The sequence below is a fragment of the Pezoporus wallicus genome, unplaced genomic scaffold (assembly GCF_028554395.1).
Source record: "Pezoporus wallicus isolate ANWC-B61680 ecotype Strahan unplaced genomic scaffold, APGP_CSIRO_Pwel_v1 contig_8234, whole genome shotgun sequence".
Lineage (NCBI taxonomy): Eukaryota > Metazoa > Chordata > Aves > Psittaciformes > Psittacidae > Pezoporus > Pezoporus wallicus.
In genome coordinates, this window is record NW_026637703.1 from 595,802 (window position 1) to 619,197 (window position 23,396).

The 23,396-nt window shown below is 49.6% G+C and overlaps 1 protein-coding gene across 17 annotated transcripts in view; it reads left to right on the plus strand.

The window, feature by feature from the left end:
• The window catches only part of EHMT1 (euchromatic histone lysine methyltransferase 1), a 114,924-nt gene extending 91,922 nt beyond the window's left edge, over nt 1-23,002 (plus strand). For all 17 annotated transcript variants that reach the window (XM_057407364.1, XM_057407368.1, XM_057407369.1 and 14 more), the window contains 12 exons: nt 1,549-1,671; nt 4,163-4,264; nt 5,013-5,117; nt 6,521-6,675; nt 7,481-7,648; nt 8,031-8,175; nt 9,092-9,169; nt 10,372-10,487; nt 13,173-13,259; nt 17,516-17,594; nt 20,732-20,907; nt 21,664-23,002. In XM_057407364.1, coding sequence (XP_057263347.1) covers nt 1,549-1,671; nt 4,163-4,264; nt 5,013-5,117; nt 6,521-6,675; nt 7,481-7,648; nt 8,031-8,175; nt 9,092-9,169; nt 10,372-10,487; nt 13,173-13,259; nt 17,516-17,594; nt 20,732-20,907; nt 21,664-21,847 — 1,518 coding nt within the window. In that variant the 3' untranslated portion in view covers nt 21,848-23,002. The remainder of the gene's footprint in view (nt 1-1,548; nt 1,672-4,162; nt 4,265-5,012; nt 5,118-6,520; nt 6,676-7,480; nt 7,649-8,030; nt 8,176-9,091; nt 9,170-10,371; nt 10,488-13,172; nt 13,260-17,515; nt 17,595-20,731; nt 20,908-21,663) is intronic.
• The last annotated feature ends 394 nt before the right edge of the window (nt 23,003-23,396 follow it).

The window sequence follows — 23,396 nt, forward strand, 5'->3', positions numbered from 1 at the left end:
GCTCCTTGTGACAAAGGCAGGTAGGCTCTGGAGCCTGGCAGCCAGCGTCTGTCTTCCCTGCCATCAAAACTTGAGTAAATCCAGCAGGATTTTCCTCTACAGGGTAAAGGTCCTGCATGTGGGAAGGAGAGAAGGGCAGATGCAAGTTTAGCTGCTTGTCTGAGATTTGAATTCTAATAGAGGGAAGATGGTTAAAGACATAGGGGTGCTTTTGTTGAATCCACTCCAAAATGATGTGAAGGAAAAAGAAAGGTTTAAAAAGTTTAGAGTTTTTCCTTTTTGTCCTGCCATTTATCACCAGGAGTGACTGGAGGGATGCTCTGTTTACCCTGTGTGACTGGGAAACCTTAAAGGGCTCTTGAGAAAGCAGCAATGCCATGGCTTTGAGAACAAGCCTGCTGGGTTGCTGCATTTCAGCATCTGGAGTCAGAGACTTACAAAGTGCTGTTTGAAGATGCAGCTATGGGCCTACCCTGCTGCTCTCACTCAGGTTACTGCACGTGAAGACAGCAGAGTGACTTGTATGAGTAAAAGGAGTAAAATGTTTGAGCTACTACAAACAAATTAAGTATCAGTAGAGTTGGTTTGTTTCCAGAATCCTTCATCATCTTGTCTCTTCCCTCATGTCTGACTACTGCAGTAGAACAGGATTTGGCTGGGCATGTCCCCAGCTTGTTAAACTTGAAATGCATCTTCTCAGGTCTGGTTTAAGTAGCTCCTGCTATTTTAAAGTGATCAAAACACATGCAGTCAGTGGGAGGCACCTGGAAGGGGTGAACCTGAGTCAGCATGTCGCTGCTGTAAGCAAGTCTGTGCTTCACACGTGTACCTGCATGTGTGACCTGCCAGCAGTTGGGCTATCTCAGAGATCTGGTTTTAGGTGTTGGGTGGGTTCCTGAGCTAAGCTAAAGAGTTAAAGCAGGCAGGACACACAACACAGGAGTACTTTGGAAAAGAGTAAGATTTTGGTTCAAGGCACTCCATGCTCAACTGAGAACTGAACTGACCTATGCTCAGAGACCTCTGCAGAAACATTGCCATTGACTTGCACAGGAATAGCTAGACAATCTCCAGGAGTATTTTTACAGCTTCTACCTCTGTTGCAATCAGCAAGTTGTTCCCGCTGCTTGTGACATAGAGAAGAGCTGGCTGCTTTGTTCATTGTGTCCATAGAAATTACAGACCAGGGAAATCAAAGCTGCTGGAGAAAGGAGGAAGCTCATTTTTCCCAAATGATACCTAGAAAGTAGCAGTACAAAATCCATTAATAACAAGAGCTATTTAATACCGGTTGTTGGCTTCCTTATGCCCTGGTTACTGGCTGTAGAAGGCAGGGGGGAGGGCAGGCATTGTGTGCTGGTTCCCAAACCAGGTGGAATTGCACTGTCTTCTTTCTTGGGTTTATTTCCTTTTTCTTTTCTTCTCCCCTGCTCAGTATGGCTAAATTTCAGTTAAAAAACTTGCTACTAAATCACTCCTCACACATCCTTCCTCTGCTCACCAGCAGTGATTGTAACTGTCCTTGTATCTGCCTTGGTCTCCTAACAGGCTGGTGCTAATATCGACTCCTGCTCTGAAGACCAGAGGACCCCACTGATGGAAGCAGCAGAAAACAACCATCTGGAAACTGTGAAATACCTTATCAAGGCTGGAGCACTTGTAGATCCTAAGGTACCAATTGTTTTCTTATCTTGTTCTCCTGAAGAAGCCTTTGTCCACCATTTCTTTCTTGATAGGTCTTGGGTGGAAGTGCATAGGCAGAGGGGAGGTGGACTTGCTTGTCTTGGGCATGAAGGCTTGGCAAGGCCGTGGTTGTTGGAGTGGTGCAGTATCCTGGCTGTGAGCACTCTGGGGCAAGTGCTGCCACTGGCTACATGAAGTTTGTGGCACCGAGTGTAGGAGGTGTTTGAGTTCAGCCGGGGCTACTGAAATCCATTGCAGTGACTTTGGAGTTTTCTTTGTAGATAATGAGACTTTTGGGGTGACATTTTAAAACGGGCTGGTAATTGTGCTTGCCAAACCAGCAGAAATGACAGAGGAAGCTTTGCTTTCCAAAGGACTGCCGTGTGGTTTCTTGCAGTCACGCTGCTGTGGCAAAATTGTACCCCATCTTCAAACTCTACCCTTTAATTTAAAGCAGGACAATAAAACGCAGCTGTCTGTCTGTAGCATGCTCTGGTTACGTTGCAGTCTTATAAAATACACAGATCATGTATTAGTCCCCTACATCAGATGCTATTTGGAGCTCAGGAGCCCTCCCCACGTGAACTTATTGTTGCAACCTCTGCTATTGCTGGAGGGTACAGCTGGGCAGGGATGCTCTTTTCATGAGGGAGCCGGTAGGACAAGGAGGACTGCACAAGGTGCTGCCTGCCCCAAGCCTTAACCAGACCCATGAGAGCCTGGTTCTGAGCTGAGAAGGGGGAAAAGGTAGGACAGGCACGTGTGGGTTCCAAGTGTCGTGGAGCGACCCAGATACCTCTTGCCTGATTTATTCCTGAGGAAGTGAAAAGAAGTCTTTTTTTTCTTCTGAAGGCAAAGGAGAGCTTGCAACAGCAAATGAGAAGCCTGAGATCACGTCTGAAGTCTAGACTAGTTTATTATGTTAATTAGTTTCTCACACCAAATTAGTCATCTGTTTGAAAGCAGCAACACTGCAGCTTAAAATCAGCTCCAGCCATTCCAATGAGAAGTCCAAACATGAGCTGCTGTGGTGTGCGCCCAGCACAGGGAGCTGAGGGGTGCTGGGGGGAGCTTCTCAGACCCCAGGTGAAGCTGTTGATGGGGTGCAAAAGCCCACACAAAACCTGCAGAAACTTGATTATTAGAATCATAGAATCCCAGCCTGGTTTGTGTTGGAAGGGACCTTAAAGCTCCTCCAGCTCCAACCCCTGCCACAGGCAGGGACACCTTCCACTAGAGCAGCTTGCTCCAAGCCCCTGTGTCCAACCTGGCCTTGAACACTGCCAGGGATGGGGCAGCCACAGCTTCTCTGGGCACCCTGTGCCAGTGCCTCAGCACCCTCACAGGGAAGAATTTTTTTTCCTAATATCTAATCTAAATTAGACATTTAGGTAAAAATGATATTAATGTGTGTCTGCTCTACACAGGGTTGAGAAGCTGCACTTGGCTCATGCTGCCCTAAGGGGGAAGCTGTCGTATTACTCAGGTGTGGCACTTGTAAGGGTGTAGGAGCTCCTTCTTCACCCCAACAAGCTCCCACTGTAACTCCTGACCCGAGATGTCCTGTCCTTGCCCGGGGGTTGCTCCCTAGCCCTGTGCCACACTCCCCGATCAGCTCCATGTGGAAGCTCTCTCCTCCCATGTTTCTTCCAGGGGCTGGGCTGGAGGCAGTCATTTTGCTTTTCAGTCTTTCATTTGCTGCCCCTCATTTCCTGGTCTCTGGGCCTTGCTCTGTGCTAAGCTCTTGGGATATAAAGGCCTGATCAAAATCAGGTTCCAGCCACTGCGATCTTTGGTGTTAATGTGGGAGTGTCCCTGTCGTGACTCACAGCCTGTCCATCTCCTCCAGACCCTGTATTCTCAGCTCCCAGAGGTATTTTTCCTTTCAGCCTGTGGCTGTTTTTCATCTCCTATCTCAGCAGACAGCTGCGGGCACGCTGGGGACTTGGTCTCTCAGGAGCAGGACACCCCTTTGCCCTGCTTCTGGGTGCTGGGATAAGGCCTTGTGCTGATAAAATCCAGCAAAAAACCTGTATGAATGGAACATTTCAGGTTGAGACAAGGCTCCTTTTCTGATGTAAAGTGAAAACACCTCCTCTGTAAGGGATTTCTGCCTCCCTTGGCTCCCCAGCACATGGAGAAGCATTGGAAGGAGTTTGCTGGGGAAGGGGAGCATCAGTCTGCCAGGATTTGGGGCTGGTGCTTTCCCTAAGCTTCAAAAAGACATCTCATAGCCTTTGCACTCTCAGCCTCCTGTTCTGCATGGGTTGCACCTCTGGGCTTTGTGTAAGGCTCCCTCTGCTCAGTGCTGGCATTGGCTCCTGCTCTCTTGCCTCCTTCACAGCAGCTGGGAGTTTTTGGAGCCCTCTGTTCTATCTGGGAGCTTCTCTGGTGTTCCTGAGGATCACTGGGGTTCTACAGACATGGGAAATGCTGGGAAGAGGTGTCCTCTGAGTGCTTGTTCTGTGGTTGTGTCCAGGATGCAGAGGGCTCCACGTGTCTGCACTTGGCTGCCAAGAAGGGGCACTATGATGTTGTTCAGTACCTCCTCTCCAACGGGAAGATGGATGTCAACTGCCAGGTGAGTTCTTTCTGCGAGGGGCAGGAGCTGCTTCGCTCAGGTCAGGGACTCAAGGCTCAGCAGTGTTTCTCAAGGACAGTCCTGGGAGGCACCTGAAGAACATTCTGTGGTGACAGTGCCGTAGGCATCCCGGTCCATCAGAGAAGGTGAATCCCCTCCGCTGGCCCCATGGAAACTTTCTTTGCACGTGCCTTGATTTGCAGTTTCTCCTTGACTCGGAGTTTGCTGGCGGAGCCTGTTGTTCAAGGGAGTCACTGTGCTCTTCCCTAGCGGGGGAATGGTGGGATCATGGACATGGTGTGGGATGGGTTGAGCCTGGCCGTTGTCATCACAGACCTCATCCATTGCCGTGGGGTGAGGCAGCACTGCATCTGGGTTCCTGGTTCTGGGGGAACCCCACCACCCCTGGGCTTCTCAGGGAGCTTTGCAATAGCTCTTACCCAAGATGGATGTTCCTTGTGCCTTTTGGACAGTGTTTGAATGACCTGGAGATCCATTGCCTGCTACGAATGAACTCCAGCCTGCTGAGGCATGTTGGTTCAAATGGTGCTGGGCTCTGCAGGACCCTGAGGGACCTCTTCCTGCAGCAGCATAGACTGAGGAAGAGTGATGAGACAAACAGGGAGGGAAGGGGTCTGTGGCTCCCGGGCAAGGTGAACCCTACTGTGGCTACCAGGGAGATTGTGAAGCCAGCAGAAGACCTCTTGCCCATCCTGCATGTCTCACCCTTTCCCTTTGCCCTCCTCAGGATGACGGAGGCTGGACGCCAATGATCTGGGCCACCGAGTACAAGCATATTGAGCTGGTGAAGCTGCTGCTTGCGAAGGGGTCGGACATCAACATCCGTGACAATGTAAGGTCCTTCCTGGAATCCATTTCAGAAATCAGCCACTATCATAGAATCATCATAGAACCACAGCCTGGTTTGTGTTAGAAGGGACCTTAAAGCTCACCCAGTTCCAATCCCTGCCACAGGCAGGGACACCTTCCACTAGAGCAGTTTGCTCCGAGCCCCTGTGTCCAACCTGGCCTTGAACACTGCCAGGGATGGGGCAGCCACAGCTTCTCTGGGCACCCTGTGCCAGCGCCTCAGCACCCTCACAGGGAAGAGCTTCTGTCTAAGAGCTCAGCTCAATCCACCCGCCACCAGCTCACAGCCATTCCCCCTTGTGCTGTCATTACAATCCCTTGTCCAAAGCCCCTCTCCAGATTTCTTGTCAGTCCCTTCAGGTATTGTGCTGGGAGCCATCAAGCTCCAGGAGAAATGCTTTTGATTGTGATCCTGTTGCAAGCAGTTCCTTCAGCAGTAGCCTGTGCAAGGCAGAGTAGCAAGTCCAGGTGTAGCATCATGTGGTGTGCAGCCGACAGGGTGAATTTTTTTTGTATGTGATGTGATTAGGGTTTTCTTTACCTAGATGTTGCAACACTGGGAGGCAGAAGCTATATAGAAACAGGCCTCTCCACTCCATGGTGCATGTCAGTAGCCTCCCATTTAAGGAAGGATCTAAGTTGCAATCACTCCAAGATTTGCTTTATTTTTGCTTAAAAAGAAATAGACAAGAGTTGATCATTACTATCACTGCACTGTTTTAATCGATGTCTTCAGAGCTTGTCATGGGGAAGGGTTCGAAGTGTGCTGCAAATTGCACTGGAACTGAAAACAGAGTATCATTGCTTAAAATACCTCCATCAAAAAAGATGAGTGTTCAGCTATTTCCAGTGCTGCTAGTGAGAGATGAGTACATTCAGTATTTAAGAGCTGCCTGAAGTTGGATTGATTGTTCTCCCTGTGGCTCGTGGTTCTTTTCTAGCACCTTCATAGTCCTATAGCTCGTGCTGTGCTCTTTTTAGTTCTGTAGCACTGGAGGCATGCTGACTTTTCCTGTTGGCTGGGCTGGGGAAGCTCAGCTTCTAGCCTTTTCCAGCGTCTTAGTTCATGTCTGCCACCTCTCTCATGGGTAGATTGAGACTGGTTTGTAGCTTAGAGACAGATGATTTGCCTTGTGTGTCTAAGGTAGGCAATGGACCACTTTGTGTGCAGCCTCCCCATCCTTGGTACTTGGAGGCAGCTGGAGTGAGAACTCCCTGCTTGTCTGTGCAGAGATTTCCCTGCCCACCCTGGCAGTCCCACTCAGAAGGAAAAAGACTGCAAGCCACATGTTGCATGCTGCAGGTGTAGAGCTAAGGATGACGGATCCCAAAGCAATAGGGGTTTAATGCACTAAACAGCCTCTGCTCTGTTCTCTTTCCCCCCAGGAGGAAAATATCTGTTTGCACTGGGCTGCTTTTTCTGGCTGTGTTGACATAGCAGAGATCCTGCTGGCTGCTAAGTGTGATTTACATGCAGTGAATATTCACGGCGACTCGCCCCTGCATATTGCAGCCAGAGAGAATCGCTATGAGTGTGTAGTGTAAGTACAGCTCCAGCCCTGCTGCTCCTCTCCCTTCCCCTGGTCACTCCTTTCTGCCTGGTTACTGGCTGGCAAGCTCAGGAGATCCTTTGAAATGCCTTTGAGGTCTAAGCACAAACCAGGATGGGGATGGAGGGCTTGTTTCTCCATTACCCTGCTCCTAGGGGCAATGGGTCTGAAATACAAGCTGCTGCTAGAGCTGGTGGAAAGCAGAACAAGAAACAAGGAGTGGTGCTGGAGTCTTGGGCAGAGGTTTGAGGGGCTCTGCTCAGCCTGGGCTTCCCAACAGAAAGGCCACAGGCATCCTTGATTAAAGCTTGCTTTTTTTTCTCCCCATAACTGGCATGGCATAATATGGTAACAGGGCTTTCCCTTTGCTCCATCACTGCTATGAATAAAGTCATCCTGGGTACTCACCAAAAACCGGTGAGTCTAAACAAGGGCCAAGTCCAGCACCAGTTTCCTGTGGGATTTTTCATTTCCACCCCATATCTTTCCCTGCCAGAGAGAGTTTCAAGCGTGTGTGAAGTTAGGCTTGTACCAGCAGAGTACCTGTCATGCCTGAAGCAAGGCAAGGTTTGCCCAGAGCTCTCATGAGTGCCTAGAGCTCAAGTCTGTGGCTTCTGCAAGCACCTTCACATAGAAGGATTCATTGAACCATGCTTAATAAGGAGAACTCAGGTGATTATTCACTACTACAGATTCTTCCTTGCCCCTTAAGGGCTCCTGGAGGATGTGATTCAGCTTGTTTTCCCCTTGCAGAGTTTCTCTCAGGAGATGCTTACTCTGTCTTGCTCTTTTGCAGTCTCTTTCTTTCCCGTGGCTCAGATGTCACTTTAAAGAACAAGGAGGGTGAGACCCCGCTCCAATGCTCCAGCCTTAACTCTCAGGTCTGGGTGGCCCTACAGATGAACAAGACTCTCAAAGAATCATCTGCTGAGAAGCCTGTCCAGATAGAGAAGGTTGTGAGCAGGTGAGAATACATCTGGCTTTGCTTGGGGGTCATGAAATAGAGCCCCATGAGGGAGGCTGAAGTCTGGTTTAAGAAAGGACTGCAAGTGCACGCTTAGCCTTTTAAACTGGTGTGAAGGTCAGGTTGAGCTTAGCAAGAGCTACGCACATGCTGATTCAGAGCCTGGTTTGTAAATTCATCCTCCAAATGGAAATACTGACAAGCACAAAGAACTATCTGTAAGACGGGGTGGAAAAAAATGAACTCTCTGCTGGTCTGAGCTGCTTTAGGCTTTGAGTGCTCAGTGACCAGAGCCAGTAATTCTGCCCCAGGATGGCAGTTGAATGGGCCCTTTTACAGGGGAGCTTTTCCTCTCTGACAGTTCTCTTTCTCCCACTGACAGAGACATCGCCCGGGGTTATGAGCGGATCCCCATTCCCTGTGTCAACTCTGTGGACAGTGAGCCTTGTCCTAGCAACTACAAATACGTTTCACAGAACTGTGTCACCTCCCCGATGGACATTGATAGAAACATCACCCATTTACAGGTGAGGGACCTTGCATAGCCACGTGGGTATCCTGTCCTGGTGTGCTGCACCTCAGAATGGGGTTTACATTCAAATGGGAATGTCTGCTCCTAATATGGCCATCAAATTCCAGCTAAGGCTGTAGTCCTAAACTCCAGGTCTTTCTCTAGGAGATGGGATTCTGCTTTATTCCTCTTCCAGCACTTAAGCTAATCCCTGTGATCAGCTGTGTGCTGTTGCTGGTGCTGGCTGATGTGGCTCCCATTTATCCTTTTCCTCTGTTCTGTATCTGGAAAGTTGGTAAACTGTTGGGAGACCTTCCTCATGCTGTCTTCCTGCTGACTGCAGCATCCAGGCCAAGGTCTTCAGTGTGATACTGGAAGTCCTGGAAGGACTGGGTTGTGAGAGCAGGGGTGGGGAAGTGTAGGGTGAGGGAAAGCCCTCTCTGGGCACAGCCCTCAGATAGCTGAAGTGAATGTCCCATTCCCAAACCCTGTTGGGCAGCCACTGGTGGTGGGATAGCACTGGTCTGGGGAGTGCTGGAGCCAGTTGGAGCACACATACGGGAAAAAGCAAGCAACAGGCAGGACTGAGATGTCATGTTGCATTATCTCCCAGCTCTTGTCCCTCCTTGGACGAGTCCTTGTCCTCAACGGCTCCACCCAAGCGTGGAGCACAGCTCATAGGGCATGCAGGAAGGTTAGTAACACAGGAGGACATCCTCTCATGACAAAGGAAGGTGGCTCAATGTGAGAGCACACAGAAATTGCACACATAGATAATGGAGCAAAACCACTGCTCAATTGATGAGACTCGTCCTTCTGACTCAGGAGCTGCAGCAAGAAGACTTGTGGTTTCCTCTCTGATCCAGTCACAGAAGTTGCTCTTTCAGTTATGTGTGTGTGGTGGGGAGTTAACCCCTTCTCTTCTCTTCCAGTATTGTGTATGTATAGATGACTGCTCCTCCAGTAACTGCATGTGTGGCCAACTCAGTATGCGCTGCTGGTATGATAAGGTGAGGACACAGAACCTGTTAGTGGGTCAGGTCACTGTCTGTGAGCTGAACTCTGCAGTTCGGGGTTTATAGTAGTACCTTTAAGCCAGTTCCTCGCACAACTCCTCTCTCTTTGTTTTAAAATGCCTGAAGTCGTAGTCTCAGCTTTGCGGTGTGTGTGATAACAGCAAAGCACATAAGCAGGAAAGCTTTTCTAGTGTTACTTATTTGTGTTACTCTCATGCCAACTGAGCCATTAATTACACCCATGTGCTAGAGAGTATTGAATAATCCATGCGTGAAATCAGCTTCCAGTTCAGAGCAGCACAGACAAAGCTGTCGTATGGAAACAAGGGCAGGGTAGTAAAGAGGTTTTTTGCTTGCTTTTATCTGTTATCATTGTGATCCTTCTGGCTGAAGGCAAAGTAGGGATGTTTTAACTGCAGCATTGCCAGAAGCCTGGTTTGGTTTGGGTAACCGTGCTTCAATGCTCCAGGGAGGATTTGAGGTTAACATTTGGACAGGTTCTGCTAAGATCAGAACTTCCGTGAATCTCTGCAAGTTTCTCCCAGGGGGGCTGTTGGCATCTTTCTTTGCTCTGTAGCCATTTTATTTACATGTTAATAGGTGATTACATCTTTCAAGCCTTAACAGCCAAATTTGTTAAATATGATGAACTGCGTCTATCGCTTCCTTAATCCTATCTTGGGTTTGTTAATAATTGAATTGTAGCTTTTTTGGGAGTGTTATTTGGGAAGATAATGTGGTTCAAAGAACTTGGGTATACTGGCCTTGTACTTTGGAAGTTTAGGCTTTATTCCAGAGGCAGACAAAGCCTCTGCTTCTCCCCTCCAGCACAGCAAATGCTAATAATGATGGGGATGCACAGTGGGTTTTTGCACAGCTCTGTAAGATATTTTTTCTAGTGGTGCATAGGGTGATGCCAGGCAGCAAAAATCTAGATGGTCTCTTGCTGTTTGGCAGCTGTTGGTGATAGTGATGATGGTCTCCAGATGTTGGTGATACCACTGTTGGGATAGAGCAGAGCCACTGCAGAAGCTGAGGTCTGATGCTGCTTTGGGGGAGGTTGGGGCATGCTCCACATTAGGGTTCCCTGGTCTGCTTTGACACTGAGGGGGGATTTCTGCCCTTGGCCTGCCCCTGGTTTGGAGGGGAGGCAGGGATGAACAACTAACCCAGTCTGGAATGCCTCTCCTCTTCAGGATGGCCGACTCCTGCCGGAATTCAACATGGCTGAGCCACCGCTGATCTTTGAGTGCAATCACGCGTGCTCTTGCTGGAGAACCTGTAGGAACCGGGTGGTGCAGAATGGGCTCAGGTGAGAAGGATGATCCAAACGCAGCTTATCTTGGCAAGACCAACACCAAACCTGTGAGCTTTCTGGCTCTCTAGTCTCACCTCACCCATAAACCCACAAAAACCCCAGGAGGCAGAAGCTGGGGCAGGTGCCACCATACAGTGGTGTGTTCCTGTGTGCTGTTGGTGGGAATGAAGCAGCAGCAGGTTGTTGAGCTCAGTTAATATTTACACTATGCCCTTGTTGCTGTCATGTTGAAAACTTGGTGTTCTTTCATCAGCCTGACCGTAAAACGTGGAAATGACTTGTGGCTTTGGTTGAGCAGCCTAGATGTAACTTCTCAGGTGGAGATGTGTGAGGAAAATCACAGCAGCAGAAACTGCAAAGCCTTCATTTAGGAGAACTTGTAAATTAGCAGTCTGTATTTAACGCCTTTAAACTGCAAGAGGGGTGATTTAGATTAGACATTCTTCCCTGTGAGGGTGCTGAGGCGCTGGCACAGGGTGCCCAGAGAAGCTGTGGCTGCCCCATCCCTGACAGTGTTCAAGGCCAGGTTGGACACAGGGGCTTGGAGCAAGCTGCTCTAGTGGAAGGTGTCCTTGCCCATGGCAGGGAGTTGGAACTGGATGAGCTTTAAGGTCCCTTCCAACCCAAAACAGTCTTGTTATTCTATGATTCTATATTATATAGGCCAGCATGCCCAGATTTGGCTGCTCAGAAGTTCCAGCTATTGGCCTGACTCCCCATGATCGATACCTGACTAACCCATTGGCCTCAGTACTGCGGATCAGCCGCTGTCGTTTTGGTGCCAACCTAAAAGTGTCAATGTTGTATTTTGGACCTCTGCTATGGAGAAGTTTGCCACTGCACTAAGTCCAAAGGAATCCCACTGGGAAAAAGACTTTTGCAAAGTTTTTGTAGTGCTGACAACACATTTATTTGCAAGCCTTGTAGTTTGAATGACATTTTGCAGTATTAAAAACAAGTAAGGAAGAAGCTGGCTGTGTTTCCACAGAGCTTTATCTCTTCTGGCTTTCCCCACCAAGCTCCAGAGCTCCGGTGTCTCCGTGGGTGTTGATTGAGGAGCTGTACACCTAGAGCTGTTGCTGCTGTATTTTTGCCTTGCCGAAGTGTTTTCTGAAAGCCAGGAAGTGTTGGAAACCCAACCGTGAGCCTGGGAGAGCGGCTGTGTTGGGAAGCCTGCGGTCGGGTGCTTGGCAGAGCTGTGCTTGAGGTCCCTGGGAGGAAACCTCCTGCATTTGGGCTGCAGTGTGACACATGGCTGTTCCCGCTCTGTTTCAGTGCTGCCTTGATTAGATTTGCTCCAGATTAACTCTGCTCAGCAGCACACACATTTCCATCTGGCAGGGTGACCTGGCCTAGCTGGGAAGTTGGGATTGGAGCCCTGGTCCCGCTGCTGTCTGTGTCATCCCCAGTAGCAGAGCCTGAGCTTGGTGCTGTGCTGTGATGGATGATGCAAAACATGGGGGAGCTTCCTCAAGCCTGAAACAGTGTTATAACCACTCTTAGAGTGATCATTCTCCTGAAGTCATGTTTTGCCGTGGTGAAGGCTTCAGGAGCTGGGAGCAGGTACAAGAAAATGCACAGCCCCTGGTTTGAGCTGATGGTGGTGCCAGGAGGGAGTGCTGGGGAAGAGAAGTGCTGGGGAAAGCAACTGGGTGAAGTTAAGGTGAATGTTGGCTCTCTCTTTATTCCAATAACAGCGTTGCTGAGAGTGGGTTTTGGTTCCCTTGGGACAGCATCAGCCTTCCCTAGCCCTGGAGACTGTTCATCCTGCACTTAACTCAAGTTCTGGCGGAGCAGGAGGCACAGTGACTTACAGAATTGTTTCTCTGCCTATGAACTCCATCAGTAAAATTCCACAGAGCAGCAATTACACCAAGAAGTTTCAAGTTGCAGCGTTTCTTCCTTGTCTTTCAGCCAGGGAGCTGGATATGATGGAGCTGCTAAATGCACTGGCCTCTACAGAGGGCAAAGGGGTCAGAGCACTTAACTTAAGGCGTTCTTAATTCACCGTAAGCTCCCTGCCTTCTCCCTGCAGCACCCTCCCTGCAGAGCTACACTGCCTTAAGTCCCATTCCACCTTCCTGGCCTTCTCCTGAGTGTGTGGAAGGAAAAACAAATGCTGGGGGTGAGAGTCTGGTGTCCTACATGTCAGTCATCAGTGGTGTAACCACATGGAGCATCCACTCCCACATCCTCCTCCCCAGTCCTGAGGGGTGCAGCTGTGCAGGAGAAAGGGGTGACGGATGCCCATCCCTTGTCCCCAGACAGTTTCCATCATAGAATCCCAGCCTGGTTTGTGTTGGAAGGGAACTTAAAGCTCCTCCAGCTCCAACCCCTGCCACGGGCAGGGACACCTTCCACTAGAGCAGCTTGCTCCAAGCCCCTGTGTCCAACCTGGCCTTGAACACTGCCAGGGATGGGGCAGCCACAGCTTCTCTGGGCTACCAGTGTGTCACCCCACTCCTAGTGAAGAATTATCTGCCCACGTGCTGAGAGCAGTGGTAGGAGTGGAGCGTTCCCTCAGTGGTGCCAGTGTGAGAACTGGGGGTTGAGTATCAAAATCAGCTTTGAGTTTGTGGTCATGGAAGGTTGCTGCCTTTTTTGCTTATCCCTCTATGAAAGTTCCATCATCTTTCTGTGCAGTGCTGCTATTAATGTGGCTTCTTTTTCTCTTTCCAGGACTCGATTGCAGCTTTATCGGACACAAAAGATGGGCTGGGGTGTGCGAACGATGCAGGACATTCCTCTGGGAACCTTTGTGTGCGAGTAAGTTCCTCAGCTGTCAGTAGCTCCCACAAGCCCATTGCTTCCTGAGGTGGTTTGCTGCTCTTTAAGGAGAGGTTTTCACACCAGTCAAACTGGCATCGGGCCCTCAGCCAATTTGAATGGAGTTTCCTGACTCCATTCCTGCTCTGTTTGTCCTTTTCCTCATAGTGTGGAGCTTTCTCCACCCTTTGCTGGCTCGATGGGATCTGTGCTGAGCTCTTTCCCCTCTGAAACACAAGTGGTGAGGGGAGAATGCATTTGGGTGGTGCTGCGCCTGTGCTCAAGTCATATGTTCACTGTGGCTAAGGGGACATTTCAGGCCAAGGCAGTTGGAAACAACTTCTTTCTAGGGGATCTTTTTCTGTTTCAATACTGACATCTCAAGAGGTTTTCCAGTGTCACAGCTTTGGCTTTGGTCTTATTCAACAAAACAGTAAAGCACTTTGTGTTAAGCATGTGTCAGCTCTGATTCACTAAAGTATTTAAGAACAAAAATGTTTCAGATGTATGTCAAGGGAAAAAGTCTGCCATTGAGCCCCACAGTTTTCAGGCTTTAAAGTGCTATGTATGCTTTATAGATGTTCTGGGAAGTGTTTTCTTCATTGCAATTCTCCAGTGAGTTAACACCTTCTAAGAGTGCTGAACTTGTGGCCTTCATGGAAATAGGTGCTGGGGTTTTCTAGAAGTAGTTATTGATGTTTTATAGAATTGGGGCAGGGGATTGAGGAAGATCATTGGAGAATTAAGTCAGTTCTGCAGTGAATTGGCCAAGTATTTCTTCCATGTTTGGAGCTGCCAGACAAGAACATGTTTTGTGCAGAGGTAAGGCTTAAAACTGCTGTTTGTGGGCAGTGTCCCAAGTCTGTCTTCAGGTGGGGCTTTCTGTCAAGTACCAGAGATCGCAGTGTCCTGATTCTCAGCATCCAGCGATGAGCCAGAGCCTGCAAGTAAACTGCTCCCAAAGAGGAAAGGCACCAACTTTACCAAATCCTACTGGAATGCTAAACACACAAGAGGTATTGGCAGTGGTGACCTGGCAGCCCAGGGAAACAGGGCAGCCCTGACAGTGTAATGGACACAGACGGGCGCATTGTGGAGCACATCATTGCTGATGGGGTGCAGATACCATGACCATGCTTAACTCTTCCCTTCACCCTTGCCAGGAGCTGCTGACATTGTCTTCATCATTATCTAAATAAGCTGCATACTAAAAAGCTGAGCTAATTTGTGTCTTGCCCATGCACGTTCCTCCTTATCTCCATCACTCTCACACACACAGAGTATTAACTCACCAACACGCAGTCCTCCTCCTCTCCTCCAGCTGCACTGATGGCCTTCCTGTGGTTCTTCATGGCCACCCTACAGACTTGGTTTCTTTATTCCCTCATCTCTGGCAAAGAAGCGCCTGTGCCAGAGGTGTCTGGTGGCTGCTTGCACACAGCAGCTCCTGGGATCAGCTCCTGTGGAAGAGGATTTTCCATTGAAAGTCCGGATTGGAGCCCTGAGCAGCTAGTGGCTTCATACAGCAGTTCTTCCTCTGCTTGGGAAGGATGATAATAGTATTGGTGTAAGGATGACTTTATTCCATGAGTTTTCACGTTTGCCTGCATGGGGAGCAGGTCTGGAATAGTTATCACAACACTTTCATTTTGCAAAGCTCTGCTGGTCCTGACTGTTTCTGTGTGTGAATGCCTTTTTTACACACAAGGAGCATTTCAGCCTGGTTTGTGCTTTAGAAACCTTTCAACTTTTCTCTATAATCATTCCAGCAATCGTTTCCCTTTCTGTTTCTGCTTCTGAGCTGTTCCAGACTGGTTTGTATTGGAAGGGACTTCAGAGTTCATCCGGTTCCAACCCCTGCCACAGGCAGGGACACCTTCCACTAGAGCAGCTTGCTCCAAGCCCCTGTGTCCAAGCTGGCCTTGAACACTGCCAGGGATGGGGCAGCCACAGCTTCTCTGGGCACCCTGTGCCAGCGCCTCAGCACCCTCACAGGGAAGAGCTTCTGCCTAAGAGCTCAGCTCAGTCTCCCCTCTGGCAGGTTAAAGCCATTCCCCTTGGCCTGGCCCTACATCCCTTGTCCCAAGCCCCTCTCCAGCTTTCCTGCAGCCCCTTCAGGCACTGGAGCTGCTCTAAGGTCTCCCCTCCAGGAGCCTTCTCTTCTCCAGGCTGAACCTGCCCAGCTCTCTCAGCCTGGCTCCAGAGCAGAGAGGCTGTGAACTAGTGGGGTGCAGGAAGTGTAGAGACTTGTGAGGATCTAGTCTGCTGCTTTCTGTGCATGCCCATTATGTGGTTTCATTTCTATATGAAAGAGTGATGCTTTGATACCATCTGCATTGAGCCAGGTGTTTTAGCCACCCCTTCAGCCAGAGAGATCCCCAAGTGTCCCATTTTCCACACTGCATGGAAAACCCTGGGGCCTATTCTGGGACCTTCCTGTTGCTGTTGATTTTTTGCATGGAGTGAGCTGTGGTCTTGCAGTGATGAGCAGCAGGGTAAAGCTCAGGTGTAGTTACTTGCCAGCACCATGCTCAGTATCTTGCTGAGAAGAAGGACGTTGGCTTGATTTTGGGAGTTCTTAAAGGAAGGGACTGAAGCTCAAACTCTTTTATTGTGTAGGAACATGTGCTTCTTGCACATCCCTCCCTAACTTTCCATCTGGGAAATAAAGGAACTGTTTGTATTTGTAAGCAGTCCTGGAAAGGTAATGAATTACAGGAATAGTCTTTAAAAGAACATCAAACCAACAGTTTCTATTTCGATTGTGGTTTTTAGTTTCACTGAGTTGTAAACCTGGAGTAGCTGTCCCTGAGCAGAGCACTCTCCATGCAGCATTATTCAGCTGTTTCTCAGCTGCTGCTGGCTACTCTGCCACGCTACAGCAATGCATCTCTGGCCATCATCTTCCTATTGCTTTAGGTCACCACTGAGCGTGTGATTTCCAGTAGTGCTTCATAAATAACAAGGTGTAGTGGGGCAAAGAGGAGGATCACACACAGCGACAGCCTCCTGCTCTGACCAGATCCCTCAGGTTTGGGAACTGCAGCCAGATGATCCCTTGTCATGGAATGGGTCCTCTCCAGGTTAATGGTTTGTGGCTCTCCTCTGTCCCAGCCTTGCAGTTAAATGCTGCCTCAAGCCAGGGTGGGGAATGGATACAGTTGGTTAACACTTGGAAATGCCTTGGGAGCTGCAGAGCAATGCTGGGATAACGGATGCTGATCATGGAATAATGTTGATGCTGCAAAATATTCATTTATTCGTATTGTGAATCCTTTGCTTATAATTAATTAGCATTGCAGTGCAGGCCAGGAAGAGTTAGATACTGCTGGGCTGTTGCTGCTTTCTCATAGTCTCCCTCTGGCTCTGTACCTCTCGTGTCTCTTACTTCAGCTGAAGCAGGTCAAGGCAGGAAATGTTGAACCTTGACAGTCCAAAACTGCTTGTGATGGAGACAGGGAGACAAATGTGGGAACACCAGTGCAGTGGGGACTCCTGTGCAAGGGGGTTTGCAGCAAAACCAGTGTCTGTCTGGGGTGTGGAAGGTGGTGGGTGTATTTAGTTCTTCTCAGCAAGCCAGGCCAAGCAGCACGTGCATTGTGGTGATCAGAGGACCTGGTTGTAATCTGCCTTGCACCTGGTTTCACAACAAGGTGGTTGTTACTGGACCACAGTTCTGATTTATTCTGGTTTGAGAGGGATAGAAAGAAGTTGGGATCCTTCCCGGGATCCTGCCAGGTTAGGTTAGACCTAAGACTTCAAAACCAAACCTTTTTAAGGTGTGTAGCCTATGTAATCAGTCAAAATACCCTGGAAAATACAGGAGGGACAGACGCAACCATTTTGCTTTGGGATATAAACGGCACAAGCACTGCAGTAGTGTACAGGAGAGCCAGGACATGAGTCTGAACAGAAGGAGAATTGGATTAATGTGTTGATCTTGGCCAACAAAGAGATTTGCAGAAGGAAACGCATTCCTCGGAGGAAAAGTAAATTTTATTGGAAGTAAGACTCCAGTTTTAATATTGAAAGCGTTGCCCTGAAAAGGAGGACTTTGGAGCAAGATTTTAGCTGCTGTAAACTGGCAAAGCTCAGTTTGCCTGGGTGGCTCTGAGATGACCTGCACTGTGAGGCTGGGGGTTGCCACCTGTGGCTGAACTGTATCTCTTTCTTTCCCTCTTCTCAGAAAGAGAAGTTTAAACCCAAACACATGATTGTGTGAACATCTTATCTCTGCCTTCCCCGTTTGTCTGCAGGTACGTTGGTGAGCTGATATCTGACTCGGAGGCAGATGTCCGTGAAGAGGACTCCTACCTCTTCGACCTTGACAACAAGGTACTGTATCTGGAGGTGTCTGATGAGACAAACCCAGGGTCTTGCCTCTCCATAAGGGCAAAGAGAGTATTTGTCTGCACCTTGACACGCAGCAAAGAGGAGAGCCACGAAATACAGAGGGGTTGAGGTAAGGCTTAGAGCTTGTTAAAGCAACGCTGGGCTAGCATGGTGTGTGCTCCCCACACCAGTTCTGATGCAAGATGCTCTTCTGTCAAAACTGTTCAGGTATCCTGAGCTGAGTTGTTCGGTTTTTGGTACTCAGTGTGTGTATGCAGGCTTGCAGTCCGGACTGACAGCTTTGTGAGTTCTTCATAGAAAGATGAGTTGGAAGACTGAAAAAGCAAGCCTGGTTCACTCAAAAGGGATCAGATACCCTGGCAGGGGCTGGAGGCTTGTTCTGCTGGTAGTTACCCTGTGCTGCTCTGTGGAGAGCTGTCTCAGAGCAGAAACCCTGCTTTGAAAAGTGCCATCTGATGTTTTTTATCAAAGCCATCACTTCAGACTTTGCTGGGGAAGGGAGGAGAGAGGTGAGCTGGGGACTCAGAGGAGTGCGGTGGCTTCCAAGACGTCTTGTTTTTGTCATCAGCTAATGACAAAGAAGCTTTGCTCTTTTTTGCCTTTTTTTCTTTTTAAAGCAACACCCTGAACAACTGAAAGAAGACAAGGGCTGAGTGTTGTATTCAGTCTGAAAACGGCAGGGTCAGACTGTGATTATGGAGTTGAAAAGCACCAGGGACGTCAGCCTGGTTTGTGCACTTAGAGCAAGACCCCACCTGGGCCTCGCCTGGTCTTTAGGTCAGCCCCTGGCTGCCTGCCTTGATGGGGAACCTCTGGATTTGCTCTTAGGAAGCCTTCAGTGAAGCAAAGAGGAAGACCCAAGGCACAAGCGTTGTCTTCTTGCAGGGTGTCTGAGGCCTTGGGAACACCACTTGTGACTCCATTCAGCCCCACTCTTTGGGCCTGGCCATCCAGGCAGGTTTTTACCCAGTGATCAGTGCACCCATCCAAGCCATGAGCAACCAGTTTCTCCAGGAGAATGCTGTGGGAAATGGTGTCAAAGGTTTCACTAGGGTCAGGTAGACAATAACCACAGCCTTTCCCTCATCCACTAAGTCGCCTTGTCGTAGAAGAAGATCAGGTCAGGCAAGCAGGACCTGCCTTTCATAAACTCATGCTGTCTGGGCTTGGTCACCTGGTCATCCTGTATGCACAGCGTGATGGCACTCAGGATGATCTGCTCTATAATCTTCCTCAGCACTGAGGTCAGACTGACAGACCTGTAGTTCTCTGGAGCCTCCTTCTGGCCCTTCCTGTAGACAGGCATCACATTTGGTAATCTCCAGTCAAGCAGGACCTCCCCAGTGAGTCAGGACTGCCTTGGTGAGCACTTCCACCAGCTCCTTTAGCACCCTTGAGTGGATCCCATCCATTCCCATAGACTGTGTGTGTCTAAGTGGCATAGCAGGCCACTGACCATTCCCCTTTGGATTACGGGGGCTTCATTCTGCTCCCTGTCTCTGTCTTTCAGCTTAGGGGCTGGATACCCAAGAACAACTGGTCTTGCTATTAAAGACTGAGGCAGAAAAGACATTAGGTACCTCAGCCTTTTTCTCATCCTTTGTCACTATGTTTCCCTCACATGCAATAAAGGATGGAGATTCTCCTTAGCCCTCCTTTTGTTGCTGATGTATTTGTAGTATCATTTTTAATTGTCTCTCGCAGCAGTAGCCAGATTAAGTTCTAGTTGGGCCTTGATCCTTCAGATTTTCTCCCCTACCCTCATGGCAAGGTGGGAAGCACTTTGCTTTGGGACTCTTCCTCCTCAGCAGCTTCACAGTGAGGACTCTGCCTGGGTCAGTCAAGGCAGCAGAATCCTTTCTCAAGAAGCACATCTTCACTTGCATGGTGGAGAGCCCAGATCTTTCCAGACAGGCACTAGATGTGGTAGTGGGTGACGTTGCCCTCCCCAGCCAGGGCATTTCCATGGAGGAAAGTGAGGGGATGATGGGAATTCCTGCTAATTGCAACACGAAATAACAGCATGTGTGTGTTACAGGACCACGTGGGGTGATGCCTCCCCAGCCGTTGGGACACCTTCCCTGGGTTCCTGCCCCAGTGGGGTGGTGTGATCTGGCACCACTTGTCCATTACCGGTGGTGAGGTGCTTGCTCAAAAGGGAGCTTGAGCACTGCTAATGGAGCCTTTTGCTTTTGGCCTCTTTGCAGCTGAAATTAGCTCCTGTAATTAAAGCCTCTGCCTTGCACAGTCATTCTCTGCTGGAATAAAAAAGCCCTGAGGGAGGTTCTTTTCTTTTCAAGGAAAACAAAATATTACTGCTCTCTGGAAGGGGAATTTCTGTGTTCTCCCTTGCACTTTTATCTGCAAAAACCTGTGTTTTCTTGAGGCTCTGGCTTTGTGCTTCCTCGCTGTCATGTTCAATTAGAGGACAGAACAGATGCTATTCCCCTATCCAGCAGCTTGTACCCCTAAGGTGTTTGTCTGCACCAGGCATCAATCCCACCATGCCAAGCTGGTGCTTTAGCTGGGCAGGGTGGAAAGAGCCAACGGACCAGGCAGTGACAGGAGCGTTGGGCTGGTGTGGGCAGAGGGCTGTGCAGAAAACTGTGGGTTCAGGGTACTGTTGGATCTAAAAGTGTGTGTTTAGTCCTTTTAAACCTGCAGTGGGCGTCCTGCCCTGGTTGTTCTTCTTGAAGCTCTGCAGAGTATTGCTGGAATGGCCAATAATTTGGTCAATTGTTTTATTTTAACAAGTAGCCGTAATCGTAGAACCATGGAGTCATGGAATGGTTTGGGTTGGAAGGGACCTTAAAGCTCCTCCAGCTCCAACCCCTGCCACGGGCAGGGACACCTTCCACTAGAGCAGCTTGCTCCAAGCCCCTGTGTCCAACCTGCCCTTGAACACTGCCAGGGATGGGGCAGCCACAGCTTCTCTGGGCACCCTGTGCCAGGGCCTCAGCACCCTCCCAGGGAAGAGCTTCTGCCTAAGAGCTCATCTCAGTCTCCCCTCTGGCAGGTTAAAGCCATTCCCCCTGTCCTGTCCCTACAGGCCCTTGTAAAAACCTCACTGATACTAAACCCAGCCTCACCTCATGGCTACTGACACATTTCTCCCCTAGGATGGAGAGGTTTACTGCATCGACGCCCGTTTCTATGGCAACATCAGCCGCTTTATCAACCACCTCTGTGAGCCAAACCTCATCCCCGTGCGAGTGTTCATGTCGCACCAGGACCTCCGCTTTCCCAGGATCGCCTTCTTCAGCACGAGGCACATAGAAGCTGGAGAAGAAATCGGGTAAGTGCTGTCCTGGGGCTGCCACTGCCTCGCTGCAGGGAGAATGGAGTGTGATGGAATGAAAGCAGCGCTGCTCCTGAGCAGGGTCATAGAATCATAGACTCAACCAGGCTGGAAAAGCCCTTTAAGCTCATCCAGTCCAACCGTTCCCAGCACTGCCCAGGCCACAACTGCCCCATGGCACTGAGGCCTCGTCTCCACGCTGTGTGAACACTTGCAGGGACGGTGACTGCAGCCCTGCCCTGGGCAGCCTGTTCCAATGCCTGAGCACCCTCTGGGGCAGGAATTGTTCCTCAGCTCCATCTAAACCTGCCCTGGGGCAGCTTGAGGCTGTTTCCTCTTGTCCCATCCCTTGTTCCTTGGGAGCAGAGCCCAGCCCCTCCTGGCTCCATCCTCCTGTCAGGCACTTGTAGGCAGCGATCAGGTCCCCCCTGAGCCTTCTCTTCTCCAGACTGAACCTCCAGGTCCCTCAGCCGTTCCCCATCACACTTGTGCTCCTGGCCCTGCACCAGCTCCATTGCTCTTCTCTGCCCCGCTCCAGCACCTCAGTGTCTCTCTTGCAGTGGGGGTCTCAGAACTGAACACAAGATCACTCCATCCCTTCAGTCCCAAGGGATCCCACAAGCACACTCCATCCCCTGCAGCGTTCCAAGCCCCCCAGCTCTGAGGATTGCCAACCCTGGCCTCTGGCTCCAATGCTCCCTTTTGCTCCTGTGTGCTGGTGCTTTGCAGTGACCCCATCTCTGTCTCTTGCAGCTTTGACTACGGAGACAGGTTCTGGGACATCAAAGGCAAATTCTTCAGCTGTCAGTGCGGTTCACCCAAGTGCAAACACTCGAGCTCAGCGCTGGCCCAGCGGCAGGCGAGCACCTCGTCCCAGGACACGCAGGAAAACGGGCTCCCCGACACCAGCTCTGCCACAGCAGCCGGCCCCTTTTGAGGCTCCGCTCCCCAGAGACTGACTCCTTTTAACCCATAGATTCACAAACTGTCTGAATTTCCATTTAAAGAGAAAAAAAAATGAAAAAACACACAAAAAAAAAGCCCTCTCCAGGAAAGCCAAGAGTTTGTGACGCTTAGGGCTGTGCCACCGACTGTTACTTGAGGAATAAGTAAAAGCAAACCCCACCTCCGTGATGATGCTCTCCCCTCCCTGGGCCTGCAAAGCTGCTGGGTTTCACAGTGTGGAGGGGTGGCTGGTGCAGTTTTGTTCTCCCTGCAAGCTGTCCTGGCCTCCTCCTCTTAGTGTGCTCCTAAGTGTTGTCCAGGGGAGGGCCTCCCGTCCTCGGAATGTTCATTGAATGGATCACTCATGCCAAGTCATCTCCAGTTCGCTTGGAATAAACTTTGAGTACTTGATGGAACTTTGTTGCTAAGCAGAGGGAGGGAGGTGCTGGCGTTCGGGGTGCTTGGCACAGCCCCGGGGCAGGCTCTGCTGGTTGGCTTTTGTTGGTTTGTTTGGTTTTTTGGTTGGTTGGTTGTTTCTAATCATGGATTTCTCCCACATCTCACAGGATGTTGTGGTGGGGCCTTTCCTGAGGAGCTAGAGGGCATTTCTAACAAATACCCTCCTTGTTCCCAAATCCACCGGCTTCTTTCTCTTCCAACGAGAGGAAACCCATGCTCCTCACAATCCCTTTGGTCCCTGGCTCTCCCTGAGCCAACCAGAGATGTTTCCCCTGAGCCTGGGCTCCCTTTGGGCTTTCTCCATCAGGAACCAGCTCTTGTCCACACCACTGGGCCCTGTTACCGTCTCCACGGAAGGATTCCCCTCGCCCCGTCGCAGGAGGTGTTGTAGAGAGGGAAGGTCGAAGGGGATCGTACAAGACACTAAACTTCTGCAGCAATTCAGGTTTTTCCTTGTTTTTATAAACACAAAGTGAATGATAAGCGTGTTCTAGAGGACCTCGGCTCGCGGCCGCCGCCAGGGCGAAGAGCAGGCGAGGACATCCCAGATGCCACCAGCTCGTCTGTTCCCATCCCTTTCCTCAACGCTGGGCACCTTCGATTCGTTTTTAAGCCACCCGCTCTGAGGTTCCAAGAAACTGAGTTCTTTTTTACCAGGACATTGGGGACTGGCGTTAAAAAACTACAACCACAAAATAACAAAACCCCATGAAACAGAAAAGAAACCCCAAGAACACCCCCCCCAAAAAAAAAACCAAAACGACAACAAAGAGAAACCACACAACAAAACGGTGCTGATTCTGGTGTGATTTTTGCTCACCACGTGAATATAAACTTATCAATTGTATAAAAAGAACAAAGTGATTTTAGTATAAAACTGCAGGAAAAAAAAAAAGAAACCTTTTTTTAAATGGTTAGTATTGTAGTGTGAATAAAATTTGCCATCACCTTTTGTGTGGTGGCTGCGCAGGTCATTACCTTCAGTTTTGTTCTGTTTTGTTTCTGTTTTTTGCATATATCTTTAAATACTGTAATTAGGGCAGTACCAGTTTCTTTTGTTCATCTCTCCTAGAACATTCATA